Below are 12990 nucleotides of genomic sequence, written 5' to 3' on the forward strand. Positions count from 1 at the left end.
TCTTAGGAAATGGATGTGGCTCTCTTGATCCTCCTTTCAAATCAGGAGAGGAGGGTGGAACTTTTCTCCAAGTAGGTGGGGGGTGGGGGGAACAAGGCAACTGAACCGGGGGGCGGGGCTAACTCCCCACATGACATCATGAGCGGGAAATCTTAGAACGGCTTTTTTTGGCACACATTTTCTGAAAAGTGGAGAAAGAGAGGGGGTGGGGGTGGAGGTTCTGGTATTTGAGGGGATTGTGGACATGCCAGGGGCACATATTTTTGTTAGAAAAGCCTGGAAAAGTGATTTTTGCATAATATGTCCCCTTTAATATGACTTGGTGTAACAGGAGCACTTTAGAGAGGCAGAGTGTCTCAGAAGTAGGGATGGGCAGGGTCACCAATCTGCAAAAAACAGCATCTAAAATTGTGGTTGTAATTCAAGAAATTTTCTTCAATATAAAATTGCAAAGACTTTGAATATCCAACCATCCACAGTCCATAATATCATCAAAATATTCAGGAATCTGGAGAAATCTCTGTATGCAAAGGAAAAGGCTGAAGGTCAATATTGGATGATCTGTGGGCCCTCAGGTGACATTGTTTTACAAACAGACATGATTCTGTACTGGAAATCACTGCATGGGCTCATGAATACTTCACTGTTCATGTGTCATCCACTGATGAAAGGTAAAGCTGTACTGTGTAATGAAGAAGCCTTGAGTGAACATGATCCACACATGTTGCCATCTTTTATGGGCATAAAAAGCTCATTTAAAATGTACTAAGGCAAAATGGAAAACTGTTCTGTGGTCAGATGAGTTAAAATTTTAGATTCCTTTTGGAAACCACAGACTAAAGCACTGATTCTCAACTGGTGGGTCGGAACCCAAAGGTGGCTCATGAAGCCATTTGCAGTGGGTCGCCAAAGTGTGCCTGGAAAAAAAAAAAGAATCAGAAACCCTGTAATGTGCTTTTATTTTGAAGGGTATGTCTCAGCCCCTTCTTTCATTACATCTTTGATTGATTTCTAATCCATACTGCACCATTTTTCCATTAAAAACATTTAGATATGATTGCAAAACAGAGAAACTTTGGGTCCTGATTTGCCTTTAAGCATTGGTGGTGGGTCCTGATGTGCTAGACCAGTTGAAAACCACTGGACCAAAGAGTCCTGTGGACCATCTAGCTTGTTATCAGCACACAGTTCATAAGCCTGCAGCTCTGATGGTATGGGGCTATGACGCTGGCAGCTTGCACATCTGGAAAGACACCATCAATGCTGAAAAGTAGAGGTTTAAGAGTGACGTATATGCCCATCCAGACGCCTCTTACAGGGAAAGCCTCGACTATTTCATCAATGCTAAACCACATTAATCACAACAGCATGGCTTCACAGAAGAAGAATCTGGGTGTTGAACTAGAACATTTGGTGCATCAAATCTAGCAAAGAAGCTAGCTAGTCCAATCACTTCCCAGGCATTTACAGACTGTAACAAGGCCCTGTTCCTTCTTTTTTGAGACGTTTTGCTGCCATCAAAGTTAAAATGAGCTAATATTTGTTATTATTGAGCTGCTAGTTGTGTTTGGTGGTGATGCTGTGCTTGAGTTTGTGTTTGTGTGTGCATGCAAACATGGATAGACGTGACATCAACAGCTTAACTTTAACTGCCAGCATGAGTCCACTCCATCCGACTGTCATCTTAGTTGCTAATGCTAATGCTAATGCTAATCATAGGCAGCCCAATGTATTTTCCACTGGAAACTTAAAATTATCATTGACTTTGCCTCATCTAGCACGAAGACTAGAATAAACTCTGCATGGGTTATTTTGTTAAATCTCTCACTGATAGAGATTAATGATGAAGTAACCGTTCATTTCTTCGTTCTCGCTTACATCACTGCATCTCCCCTTTCCTTTCAGCTGGTTTTAAGTGTGTGTGACATTTCCAGGTTTTTCCAGAGTCTCCATTCTGTGCCTGTGGTGTGTTATTACACTTTAGACTGAACTTCTCTGATGACTGTGTGACGAAGAAGAGAGCTGAAGGTCTGCTGCTGTAGGTCACACAGCAGCAGCTTCTTCTTCTTTCTGTAGGAGTCACTTCAGGTCTGCAGGCGCTGTTCCTCTCCGCTTCCCTGTATTCTCCTAAAGGTCACTCCATTCCTGAATGTGAATGCTGTCTGAGCAGTGGGACGTGGAAAGACACAATCAAATGGATTTTTTTCTAATCTGACACCAGTGCGCTCAGTGAAAGAATCTCTCCTCGGGCTCGTCCCTCGTTTCAAATGTAGCTCCTCCGTCACTCGGCTGATGCCCGCCGGCGATGACGTCTTTAGAAGCAGCAAGGTGGCGTGAAGGTCAGGTAAACACAATTAGGGGGCCGACCTCTCTCCCAGAGGAAAGAGGTGACAGAAGTGTTAGCTGTTACTTTAAGTGGCGGATGCTGCAGGGCGGCTCGGAGTGGATCTGTCTGTTTAGGATCGGTTAGTGTTTCGTGCTGTTTCTGTTCCCCAAAGGGAGACAAGACGGAAATAAAAACATCTCTGTCGTCTGAAGGACTTCTTCTGTTTCTGTAACCAAAGAAAGAATCTCTGACTGTGACAGGAAATGGGTTGATATGAGAGGGATGTTTTATTTTTGTGCATGAATTTTGAGGATGAGGGACACAGTGAAGAGTATCTGAAGGTTTGCTGCAGTATCAGAACCGTATCCTTTCAGTACTTTCACTCAGACATGCTGTGTTACAAGCGTGCCGTGCTTTATGACGTTTAAGAACTCTGAATTTAAGAAATTCAAGGACAAAAAAGGCCTCTGTGTTCACACTGTATGACCATCAATCAAAATTAATGATGGCTTCTGTATTTATGATTAGCATTTTGGGAATTAATGTCATTAGTGGAGTCTGTGATGCAAGACGTCTCATGATTATGCTCCATTAATAAGCTGTAGCAGCTGTTGACTGCATGTTTCTGATCCTTACTGGACTACTTCTCTTAAAGGCTCACTAAGACTTTCAGAGCAGATTTACACACCAAAACAAATGCTGTCTTTAGACATACATTCTTTGTCCCTCACTTCTTCCATCCCCTCTAAGCAACAAGCTCTGCTGCTGAAAAATGAAGCTAATTGGGGAGTTTAAAAACATAAAGCTCACTTGAGGCAGGCTTAGGGTATGAATCGAGTGAAGAGAATGAAATTTTTTTTGTGTCCATTAGCTGAACCACTTCAGGGCTTTTTGTACCAAAAAAATAAAAATAAACCTTTTTAAGGTCAAAAATAAAACAGAATTCTATCAAGCTATGTAAGGTAAAATAAGTGCATAAGTATTCACCCCCTTAAAGTCAGTATTTAGTAAGAGTCCTGTTTGGCTGAAATCACAGCACTGAGTCTGTGTGGATAGGTCTCAGTCTGGCTTTTCCTTTATTTTTTTGCATTCATTTTACCCTCTACATTTACAAATCTTCCAGGGCCGGCTGCTTTGAAGCATCCCCACAGCATGATGCTGCCACCACCGTGCTTCACAGTGGAGATGGTGTGATTTTGTGATGTGTTTGGTGTTGTTTGGCCAGAAACCACCATTTGGTCTCAGTAGACCAAGAACTTTCTTCCACTTGACCATGTAGACTCCCACATGCCTTCTGGTGAACTCTAGTCCAGATTCACTGAGTTTTCTTCAACACTCTTTGCCACCTGGCCAACAGTTGTTGTCTGCAGAGTCTCTCCCATCTCAGCTGCTGAAGCTTGTAACTCCTTCAGAGTCATGTGTCAGGTGTCTTGGTGGCCTCTCTCACTAGTCTCTTTCTTGCATGGTCACTTGCATGGCCTGATCTAGGCAGATTCACACATGTGCCATATTCCCTCCATTTCTTGATGATGGATTTAGCTGAACTCTTTTAGTGTTCTTTTGCCTTCATGGTGTAATGGAAGTCAGGAATACTGATCATCCAGTGACTGGACTATAATCAGCTGAGACACATTCACTGCACTCAACTTACACTTCACTAATTGTGAGACTACTAGCACTGATTGGTTGGGCCTCTGTTGAATTTGATCAGTTACTTTAAAGGGGGTGAATATTCATGCAGTCACTTATTTTACAGTGCATATGTTTGTTTAATTGACATTACTTTGTAGAAATATCTTTTCATTTCGACATTAAAGAGGTTTTTTTTTCTTTTTGTCATTTTTTTGGTCAAAAAACACCAAATTATATTGACTATGACAGATGTATAAAATTAATAAAAGAGTAAAAAATCCAAGGTGGTGAGTATAGGCACTGTAATCCCCACCACTCCCACAGTTCACCCAACTTGTTTCTGCCTACATCCCTGTCATCCTGAGATGCCACAACCCGGAGCAGGCAAGGGAGGAGGGGGGGGCGACCAGAGGCGAGCTCCACACAAGTCGACACGTTTGTCACTCGGCAGCCAAGGTGAAACTCAACAGCATCCTGTTGAGTAACGGTGGTTTGGGGCATCCACAGCATGACCAGGGGCTTGTGGCAACCCTAATACTTGTCTGAATGGTATCCTAGGCTGTGCTTACAAACCACGTCTACACCTTGCTTCCCCTAAAGGTGTGGGCTTTTATCTTTTGCATTTTCCCACGCCTCTGGTATTATGCAGAGACATCCAGAGCACTTTCAGGGTTGCTTTTTTCAGCCTCAGTTTTTGCCCAAACATGCTTTTAAGGTTCTGCACGTAATGTAAATGCTGGGCAGTGACAGCCTTGTACCTGTTGTTTATCTTTGAGTCCAAACTTGAGTTAATTCCAATACTTTAGTAAAATCAGTAAAAGTTTAGCCCAGTGATTGGTGACCAGTCCAGCCTCTCTCCTAACGACAGCAGTCAGCTCCAGCCCCTGTAACCCTGTAAGGGAAAAGATAATGGATGGACCTAACCCTAACCCTGAAAGTAAGTTTGACATGTTATTCCTCTCCTGTAATGACATTTAATGAATTCTTCTTCTCTTAATTTCCATTCCACTAAAGCATTATGTGGTTTACAGTTGTAATATTATAATGTAGCTGTTATTTTACCTTCCTCTGTTGACATTTACGCTCTTCTTTCATTCATAACTCTGCAAACAAAAGACCAAACTGACCCCTCATCTTATAAGTGACTCCCATAATGAATCTTTATGGAGGCTGATTATCATATTGGGCGTTTATGTTGTGAGCGTATATTAGCCGACTGTGAGGAGGGGAGGTAACAAATATACTGACAGAAAGTGTGATTTATGTCCAGTTGTAACACAGTGATTTATGAAATGATGCACCCAGTGGGCGAGCCAGGAAGTCTAGTGAATGTGCTCCGTCTTGATTTGATGATGAGCTCCTTTCTTTGCAGCTCTGCTGAGTCGTCTGCTCTCTGGGATTTTCATGTCATGATCAAAGCGTGTGAGAAAAAGATTCTTACCTTGAGAAACTGATAGTATTCAAGAGCTTGGATCTTTAAAAATGTCAAGGCAGAGTTTCTGCCGCTTTTATCTTCAAATCATGAAACAAGAAAGTGAATGAAAATCGTTTTTACTTTTACAGCTCAGAAAGAAACGTGTTTCAAAGTAATGCCAGCTGCTGAGAACTGCAAAGTCAATCTTATTATTTCTTTATCACTTTTTTTACTTGTAGCAAAGCCTTTATCCTGACTCGGTCTCAAAGTTTGGATCAGACTTCATCCAGTCATTACTGGACTAGAAATTTCTACAAGGTCACAGCAACAAAACTTACACTCTAACAGCATTGCTTGGCGGTGTCATCTCGCCCCTGAGAGGCCTTAAAATTGATTTCAGGGTCTGAGGGAGAGAAATATCATTTTAAGGGTCAGCATGCTCCACAGTCCATGAGGCTGTAGTTTTACATGCTGCTGAAATCACTGTTAATGGTTTAGCTACATAATCAGAGATCCCTGCTTTGCATTACATGCTTCTTGTTCAGTTCTGGGTTGCAGGGATTACACACCCTTAATTCTGAACTTGTCTTGTCTTGCTTTGTCTCACAGCTTATATATACACTACATAACATGTAGCTTTGAGTTTCATCACTAACTTTAACACTGTTTGTAGCACACATGGTGGTCTTTGTTCACATGCAGACTAAAGCACTGTTCTTTTCTTATCTACCAGTGGCAGACTCTGGATGTTTGAGGAGCAAGAATAATGAGAGGGGCACCTCCTGTATGCTGTAGGACACCAGTGCAAAAATGTTGGCAAACATTGATGGTGAACTATTTAGAAACTCTGGATAAGAAAAAAAAACAAATATGCGATTGTATCTGCTATACTTTTATAGTACAACAGATGAGAAATATGTTTTCAACCATGTATTCTACAAAAACATACAGGTGAGGATGTCACTCAAAATTGACTTTAGATCAGGGGTTCTCAAACTTCTCAGCCCGGGATGCCCAAAATAAAGGTGCCATAGACCGGGGACCCCCACTGTACCTGAAGGTGGACCAGCCCCCCCGCCGAACTGGGTGATCATGGAGGTCAGCAAAATCATGGTTCATTGTAAAGTTAATCTGTAATATCCATATTTTAAATTTAAACTAAATAATGGCAACTCTTAACAAATAAAAAAATATTTTTTTATTCTTTTGTGCCCTAGTAAAAAGCGTTCTTAAAGATTTAAATCCCTTTTTTTAAAAACAGAATTAAATGGGTTAAAATTGGCAAAAAATATGTGGAAAAGATGGTGAAATGGGATTTTAAAAGTAGCATAAATGGGTTAAACTGTCAAAAATTAGATTATAGTGGTAAAATTTGCAAAAAAAAAAGAATAGGTAAAAGTGGCAAAAATGGGTGGAAAATTTGGTGATGGATTGAAACAGGCAAAAATGGGTTAACTGAGGCAGACACAGAGGCTGAAATGGGTTAAACTGGCAAAAACAGGCAAAAGAAATAATGAAATATGGTTAAATATGGTTGCAGTAGATTGTACACAACTGTCAGATATTAAAGTACTCTAGAATAATGGGCAAAAGCACTAACAAGACACTTTCTGTGCCATTTATAGTTAAAATAAGAATGTGTCCAAAGGCTCAGGAGTTAAAGGGTTAAGTGGTAAAATTGGTGGGGAAAAGTGATGAAATGGGTCAAAATTTGGCAAAACTGGTGTAAATTGGCATATGTTTAATTTTAAGAAACATTCTTTTATTTTTTAAGACATCTGGAGACCCCCTCTCAGTGTCTGGCAACCCCCTTAGAGGTGGTCCTGACCCTCATGTTGAGAATCACTGCTTAGACTGAACAGCTTCATCAAGGTTGAGGGGGTCAGAGTGGTAGAACTAGAAGAGAATTCTTCTTTTGGCCATGAAACTGGACCCAGGTTCTTGCACCTGTTTAATCCTGATTAGAGCCTCTATATTGACCTGCACAGCCTCCGTTATCTTCACAGCAGCCATTCATGACTTTACTCAGCCAGCCAACCGTTATACTCAGACAAGGCACTGCAAGTTAAGATCAAGTTGGAAAAGTCTCAGAAATAAAGGGACGAAAGTGAGAAAGGGGAAAGTACAGATGTTGTGTGTTAAAAAGTTGACTAAAACTTTAATTGCTTTAACTGAGAATAAATGGACTGTGATTTGATGGTTTAAAACCAGTATTGCCCCACCCCCTCTGAGCCCACCAGTGTTATCTACAGCGCTATTTTAGTTGTATTTCCTCCATAACCTTCTCTCCAGAGTCAGCCACAAGAGTAGAGGAACTTATGATCATCAGTCCCAGGAACTTTAGTTACAATGTGTTTGAAAGGTCAGAACTGAAATGGAAAAAGCATTCAAGTTTGCTGCTCACTTTACTGGAACACATTTCAAATAAAAGTTTGAATTTAGGAGAAAAAAGGAGAGGAAGGCATATAGTGCCTCGAAAACATATTTACCCCTTTGGATGTGTCACCCTTTTATTGATTTTATAAATCAATCATGGTCGATAGAATTTGGCTTTTTGGACAGAAAAAAAACAACAAGTGACTGCATAAATCTTCACCCCCTTCAAGTCAGTATTTGGTAGATGCACCTTTGGCTGCAATCACAGCACTGAGTCTGTGTGGATAGGTCTCAATCAGGCTCAAACATCTGGTCACTGAAATATTACTCCATTATTCTTTAAAAAACTGCTCAGGCTCTGTCAGGTTGCCCAGGGATCGGGTGTGAACAGGCTTTTTCAAGTCCAGCACCAAATCCTCTGCCATGTTCATTTTAGCCTTGACACAGCCAGCTGCTGAGAAGCATCCCCACAGCATGATGCTGCCACCACTGTGCTTCACAGTGGGGATGGTGTGTTTGTGCTGGTGTGTTTTGGTGTCCACCATCTTGTCTGATGGCCAAAAAGCACCACTGTTGTCCCATCAGACCAAAGAACTTTCTTCCACTTGACCATGGAGTCTCCCACAAGCCATTTCTTGATGATGGATTTAACTGAACTCCGGGAATGTTCAGAGTCTTGGAATTGTTTTGTTTCCTTTTCAGTACTTTTCAATAACCTTTTGACTGTTCTTTTGTCTTCATGGTGTAATGGTAGCCAGGAATACTGATCAACCAGTGATCGAGTCTTCCAGACACAGGTGTCTAAGACACATTTGCAAATTCACAGCAGTATTGTGATGCCACCAACAGAGGAATTTATACCTTTTTGTTGTCTTTATTACCGTTTTCTGGTCCTCTCCAGTCAGGTTTGTATCACATCCATTCACTCTGATGCCTTTTCCCTCTGCCTGTCTAATTGTCTGTTGTTTTAAAGCAGCCTCATAGAGAGGAAATTAAAGCCTCTCTTCCATTACTGCTCTCTGATGTTAGATAAAGGGCTGTTTTGAAGAAAGAGCCTCACCAGGCCAGTCGCAGAGCTTTAAGTTTCTCTGAACTTCTGATTCTCAAACTTTGCACTTTGTCTGTCCTCTCAGTAAGACCTTCAAATCTCTGTTTACACATCCTGCTTGCGTGGAGCTTGTAATGCGTGTGAGTGCCTTCTTTTGGATGAGTTGTGTAAATGCTTAAACCAAACAGTAAATCAACACCTTCAAGCTGTAACTCCGGCACATTCCATTTAATCAACTTTGTGCAACACTGTGATTAAAGTGAAAGCATTAAAGTGACATCTGTAAGAGGAGGAGGGATGTGCATTGTAAAGATTTACAGGAACATGCGTCATGATTTACACATAGCAGATTTTTTCTGGCTGTGTGCTTTGGACATTTTTTATTGTTGGTTTTTGGCACCAAAGTCTCTAAGTGACATGATGATGGATTTGCTGGGCGTGTTATTCTATCGAAAGCTTGCACACTTGCTCCAAAAATGTGTACGAGTTGTGTTGAATTAGTAAACATAAGTTTGCCCTTGTCAGGTAATATGCTTTGCTGCCAGGCATGCTGCAGAAGTGCACACGATTTATTTATATGAACCTAAAATAGTTCCTTCTCTCTCATCCTGCAGTTCGACATGCAGAGGATCACGCTGGAGGAGCTCAAACACATCCTCTTCTACGCCTTCCGTGATCACCTGACCATGAAGGACATCGAGAACATCATCATCAACGAGGAAGAGAGCCTGAAGGAAAACTCTGGGAACTGTCAGACAGAGTTTGAGGGAGGTGAGCGCGAGTCCCCGAGCTAACCCCGCTAACACGCACCGAGGTTTGCATTAGTGCTAGCTCAACATACAGCGAGCTGTTTGTGAGAGAGGAAGAGATCCATGCTGTCAGGAGGAATTTAAACTTCCCTCGTCAAGATCTACAGGCATCAGGGTCACAGCAGCACACCTGCTGGTTTATTGATTGGAGCGTTGCTGAAGACCAGAGTCAGCTGGTCGTCGGTTCAGAAGTGATGCAGATGAAATATTAAAGACCTCACTCTGAAAAAGGGACATCCAAGATTTATAGAGAGCAGCAGAGGGGATTCTGGTGCTTTTTTACTCTCTGGCTAAAGTGAAAAATGGGATTGTTTCTTTCAAGTTGTTTCTATTTCAAACAATTTCAGACCATTTATGTTTTTCATGTGCCTGGCTGATATCCAGACTCAGAAATTCAGCCCTGTGTGGGTCTTTAATGCTCTGGTCAAAGAGAGATTCAGATCAGAGAAAGAGAGCAGAAAACCAAACAGTCAGCAGAGACTTCATTAGGACTTGATATTTCATTTACATTTGTATTAAAAAAGAAAGAAACAGGTTTCCAATCTTGAGAAATTTGGCCGCATTGACCCATTTTTAACAAAGATTTATATCAGACTTGGGCATTTGGATACAAAGTGGTTATCCTTAATCATTTCAGTGGATGCAAATTGATGTATACTAATGACAGTTTGATGTCTGATAGGTCAGACTGCAGACAGAGGTGGTCAGGGATGCTTGAATCCGGACTGGATCCATTGTGTACATGTAATGTTCACACACTAAAGAGCGCCCTGTCAGCTGAGGTTTGTTATTCCAGCTTTAGTTATGTCCTTCCGGCCTCACTCAGAGTGATGGGAACTGTAGCTATTTTCAGAGATCTTTATTATTTGTCTCAGCTCAGTAATAAGAGCCTGTCTTTCAGTTCCCAAATGGCTCTTTCTATCTTTAAAACAGCTCCTGTCACTCACAAAACAACAAATCATGACCAAATATGACTCCCTCATAACTTGTCATCTTGAATCGAGTCATTGCCATGTTCTTTTAAGACATGTTTTTGACAATATGAGGGAGAAAAGCTGTTAAAGATGCAGCGTTAACCTCTTAGCCTGTGAGTAATTCATAAGTATTATGAGCAGCTTCACTGCACACAGCACACAGGGAAACCAAGCCGCAGTACGAGAGTCATAGAAATGATGTACAGGCTGTTGTTTGTATAAGAGGAGCTCCAGTGATTTCAAATGTTAGTTTGCCACTAAAGATGTAAAGTTAATGCATAGTATGGCTGCTCATTTAAAAGTATCTTAGTGCAAAATGTGAACGAGGGCAAAACTTTAATCTGGTTCTTTATGGCATTTTGAAGAGCATAAGTCACAACTTTTCAAATCAGATTGTTTACTTTGGCTACGTCCACACTGCAGGCCTCAATGCTCAAATCTGGTCTTTTGGAATTTTTTTGTTAGGCTGTTCAGACTGCGGTCTAATTCTTAAAAATTAGATATGTGATTTAGTCCAACATATGAGAGTGGCCTGGATCTAATACAAAAATGTCAGATTGAATGTGTCTTGCGCTGTTTACACTGTCAGAAGAAAAAAAAATCAGAAATGAGTCACGTATGAGCAAAAAACTGAGATTCAGGTCACTTTTAACTGCAGAGTGAATGAAGCCTTTCACGTGATAATCTAGTGAAGATAACTGAGGATCTGTTACAGGCTACATTTTAAAAGTAATGCAAACAGAAACAAATCAGTTCTAAGCAAAAGAATCAGGGTTGTGCATTAAGGCTTGCAGTGTGAGTGTAGTGTTTGACTCTTTCCTGCAGGCACGTATACACTACTCCAAAAATGAAGGTAACTCTTGAATCAAACTGCACTTTTATGAATTATTTTTTAACTAAGGTTGATTTTTTTTTTTTTTTACCTTGTTCCATAAGGATCAGGATAAAGAGAGAGAAACTGCCACATGCAAAACCATTCAATCTTTGCATCCTTTTCAAGTGCTTTATTCCATGGTTAAGCTAATGTAACTTTTGATCTACCAAGTTTAGGGTAGATTTTTTTATAAGGCAGGTTTTTATATATATATATATATATATATATATATATATATATATATATATATATATATATATATATATATAAAGGGACAAAGGTGTAAAAATAGAAAATTTCTTTAATGGAGGAATAATTTGTCAACAAAAAATGGACATAAGTGGAAAAAAAATGCAAACTAGGGCCCAAAATCAAAATGAGAACTAAGCAAAAAGAACTGAAGCTTCAACCTAACAAGACATAACTAACAGACACAAACAAGAGGGGAACTAAAGTGACACCAAACTAAACATGTAACTTATTTAAACAGAAACCAACCAAAATTAACCTATTAGTAAATCATAATCAATATAACCTAGTAAATCATAGTCCAAGGGTGCGTTCGAAAAGTCCAAAAAATTATCTCCTAAGTCCTTTGCTATTCACTTTTCCGTAACCCCGACGAGAAACGTCACAGGGTTAAGGAAAGGTGGGAGTAAGAGGATAGGAAAGGAGAACTGTGGTGAGTAAGGAATCTGACTGCACTTTCTCTAGGGGATTGTTACGGACGTGACGTGTGTATTTGTGTAAAAACTACAATTCAACCTTGCTGTACTACAAAATTTGCACCTCCATTCGGTGCGTTCTCTGTGTTGTTATGTGCTGTGAACGCTAAAACGTCAGAGATATGAGCTCAGTAAGATTTTTATATCCTAAAGTCTCTTCAGGAAGAGGAACTGTGAACATCTAGAACAGCAGAAACCTTTCTCTTAATCTGAACTTTCTACTAAGTCAATACAACGAGATGAATAATGTTCAAGTCATTTTGTTTCATAACGATATTAAATACTTTTGCTTTATTCCCTACCTAATCATTTTTTCTGTAATTCTCTCGTCTCTGTTAAATTTATTACAGAGTCTACTCTGGTTTCATCTTCCTTTCAGCTCGTTCTGTGAAAAGCTCTATAAACTGCGTCTTCCCTGCGTAATTATGATGATAAATATAATTATCACAATATAGCAACATGCCAACTTTATCGCTTTAGTTGGTTGTGATTTACAAACTTAAAACGTTTAATATTTCAAAATAGCAAGACAAATACAGTTTAAAAGACTGATCAGTTTACTATTTAAATAAAATGGAAATGAGAAGAAATGAAATTGTGATCATAAGTTGAATGACAAAGTTTTCATGTCTGTAATATTTCTCTGTTCATCCCTACTGCCTTCTGTTTATCACGTGTATTATACGTTTTTCTGAATTTTACGGTTTAAATCGGGGTTAGTAAAGTTATTCTAGTTATTCAAGTTATTCACTTGTTCTGATGAGCGGTCAACAGATGCGTCACTTTAAATGAAGTTTACGCAAAGCATTGTG

General features: G+C 40.1%; 1 protein-coding gene across 2 annotated transcripts in view; it reads left to right on the forward strand.

The window, feature by feature from the left end:
* The window catches only part of caln1 (calneuron 1), a 123175-nt gene that overhangs the window by 93654 nt on the left and 16531 nt on the right, over positions 1-12990 (forward strand). For both annotated transcript variants that reach the window (XR_005993170.1, XM_041810277.1), the window contains exon 5: positions 9411-9567. Coding sequence is in view for 1 of the 2 variants with exons in the window: in XM_041810277.1 (XP_041666211.1) it covers positions 9411-9567 (157 nt within the window). In the remaining variant the exon portion in view is untranslated. The remainder of the gene's footprint in view (positions 1-9410; positions 9568-12990) is intronic.

The sequence above is a fragment of the Cheilinus undulatus genome, linkage group 2 (genome assembly GCF_018320785.1).
Source record: "Cheilinus undulatus linkage group 2, ASM1832078v1, whole genome shotgun sequence".
NCBI classification, from domain to species: domain Eukaryota; kingdom Metazoa; phylum Chordata; class Actinopteri; order Labriformes; family Labridae; genus Cheilinus; species Cheilinus undulatus.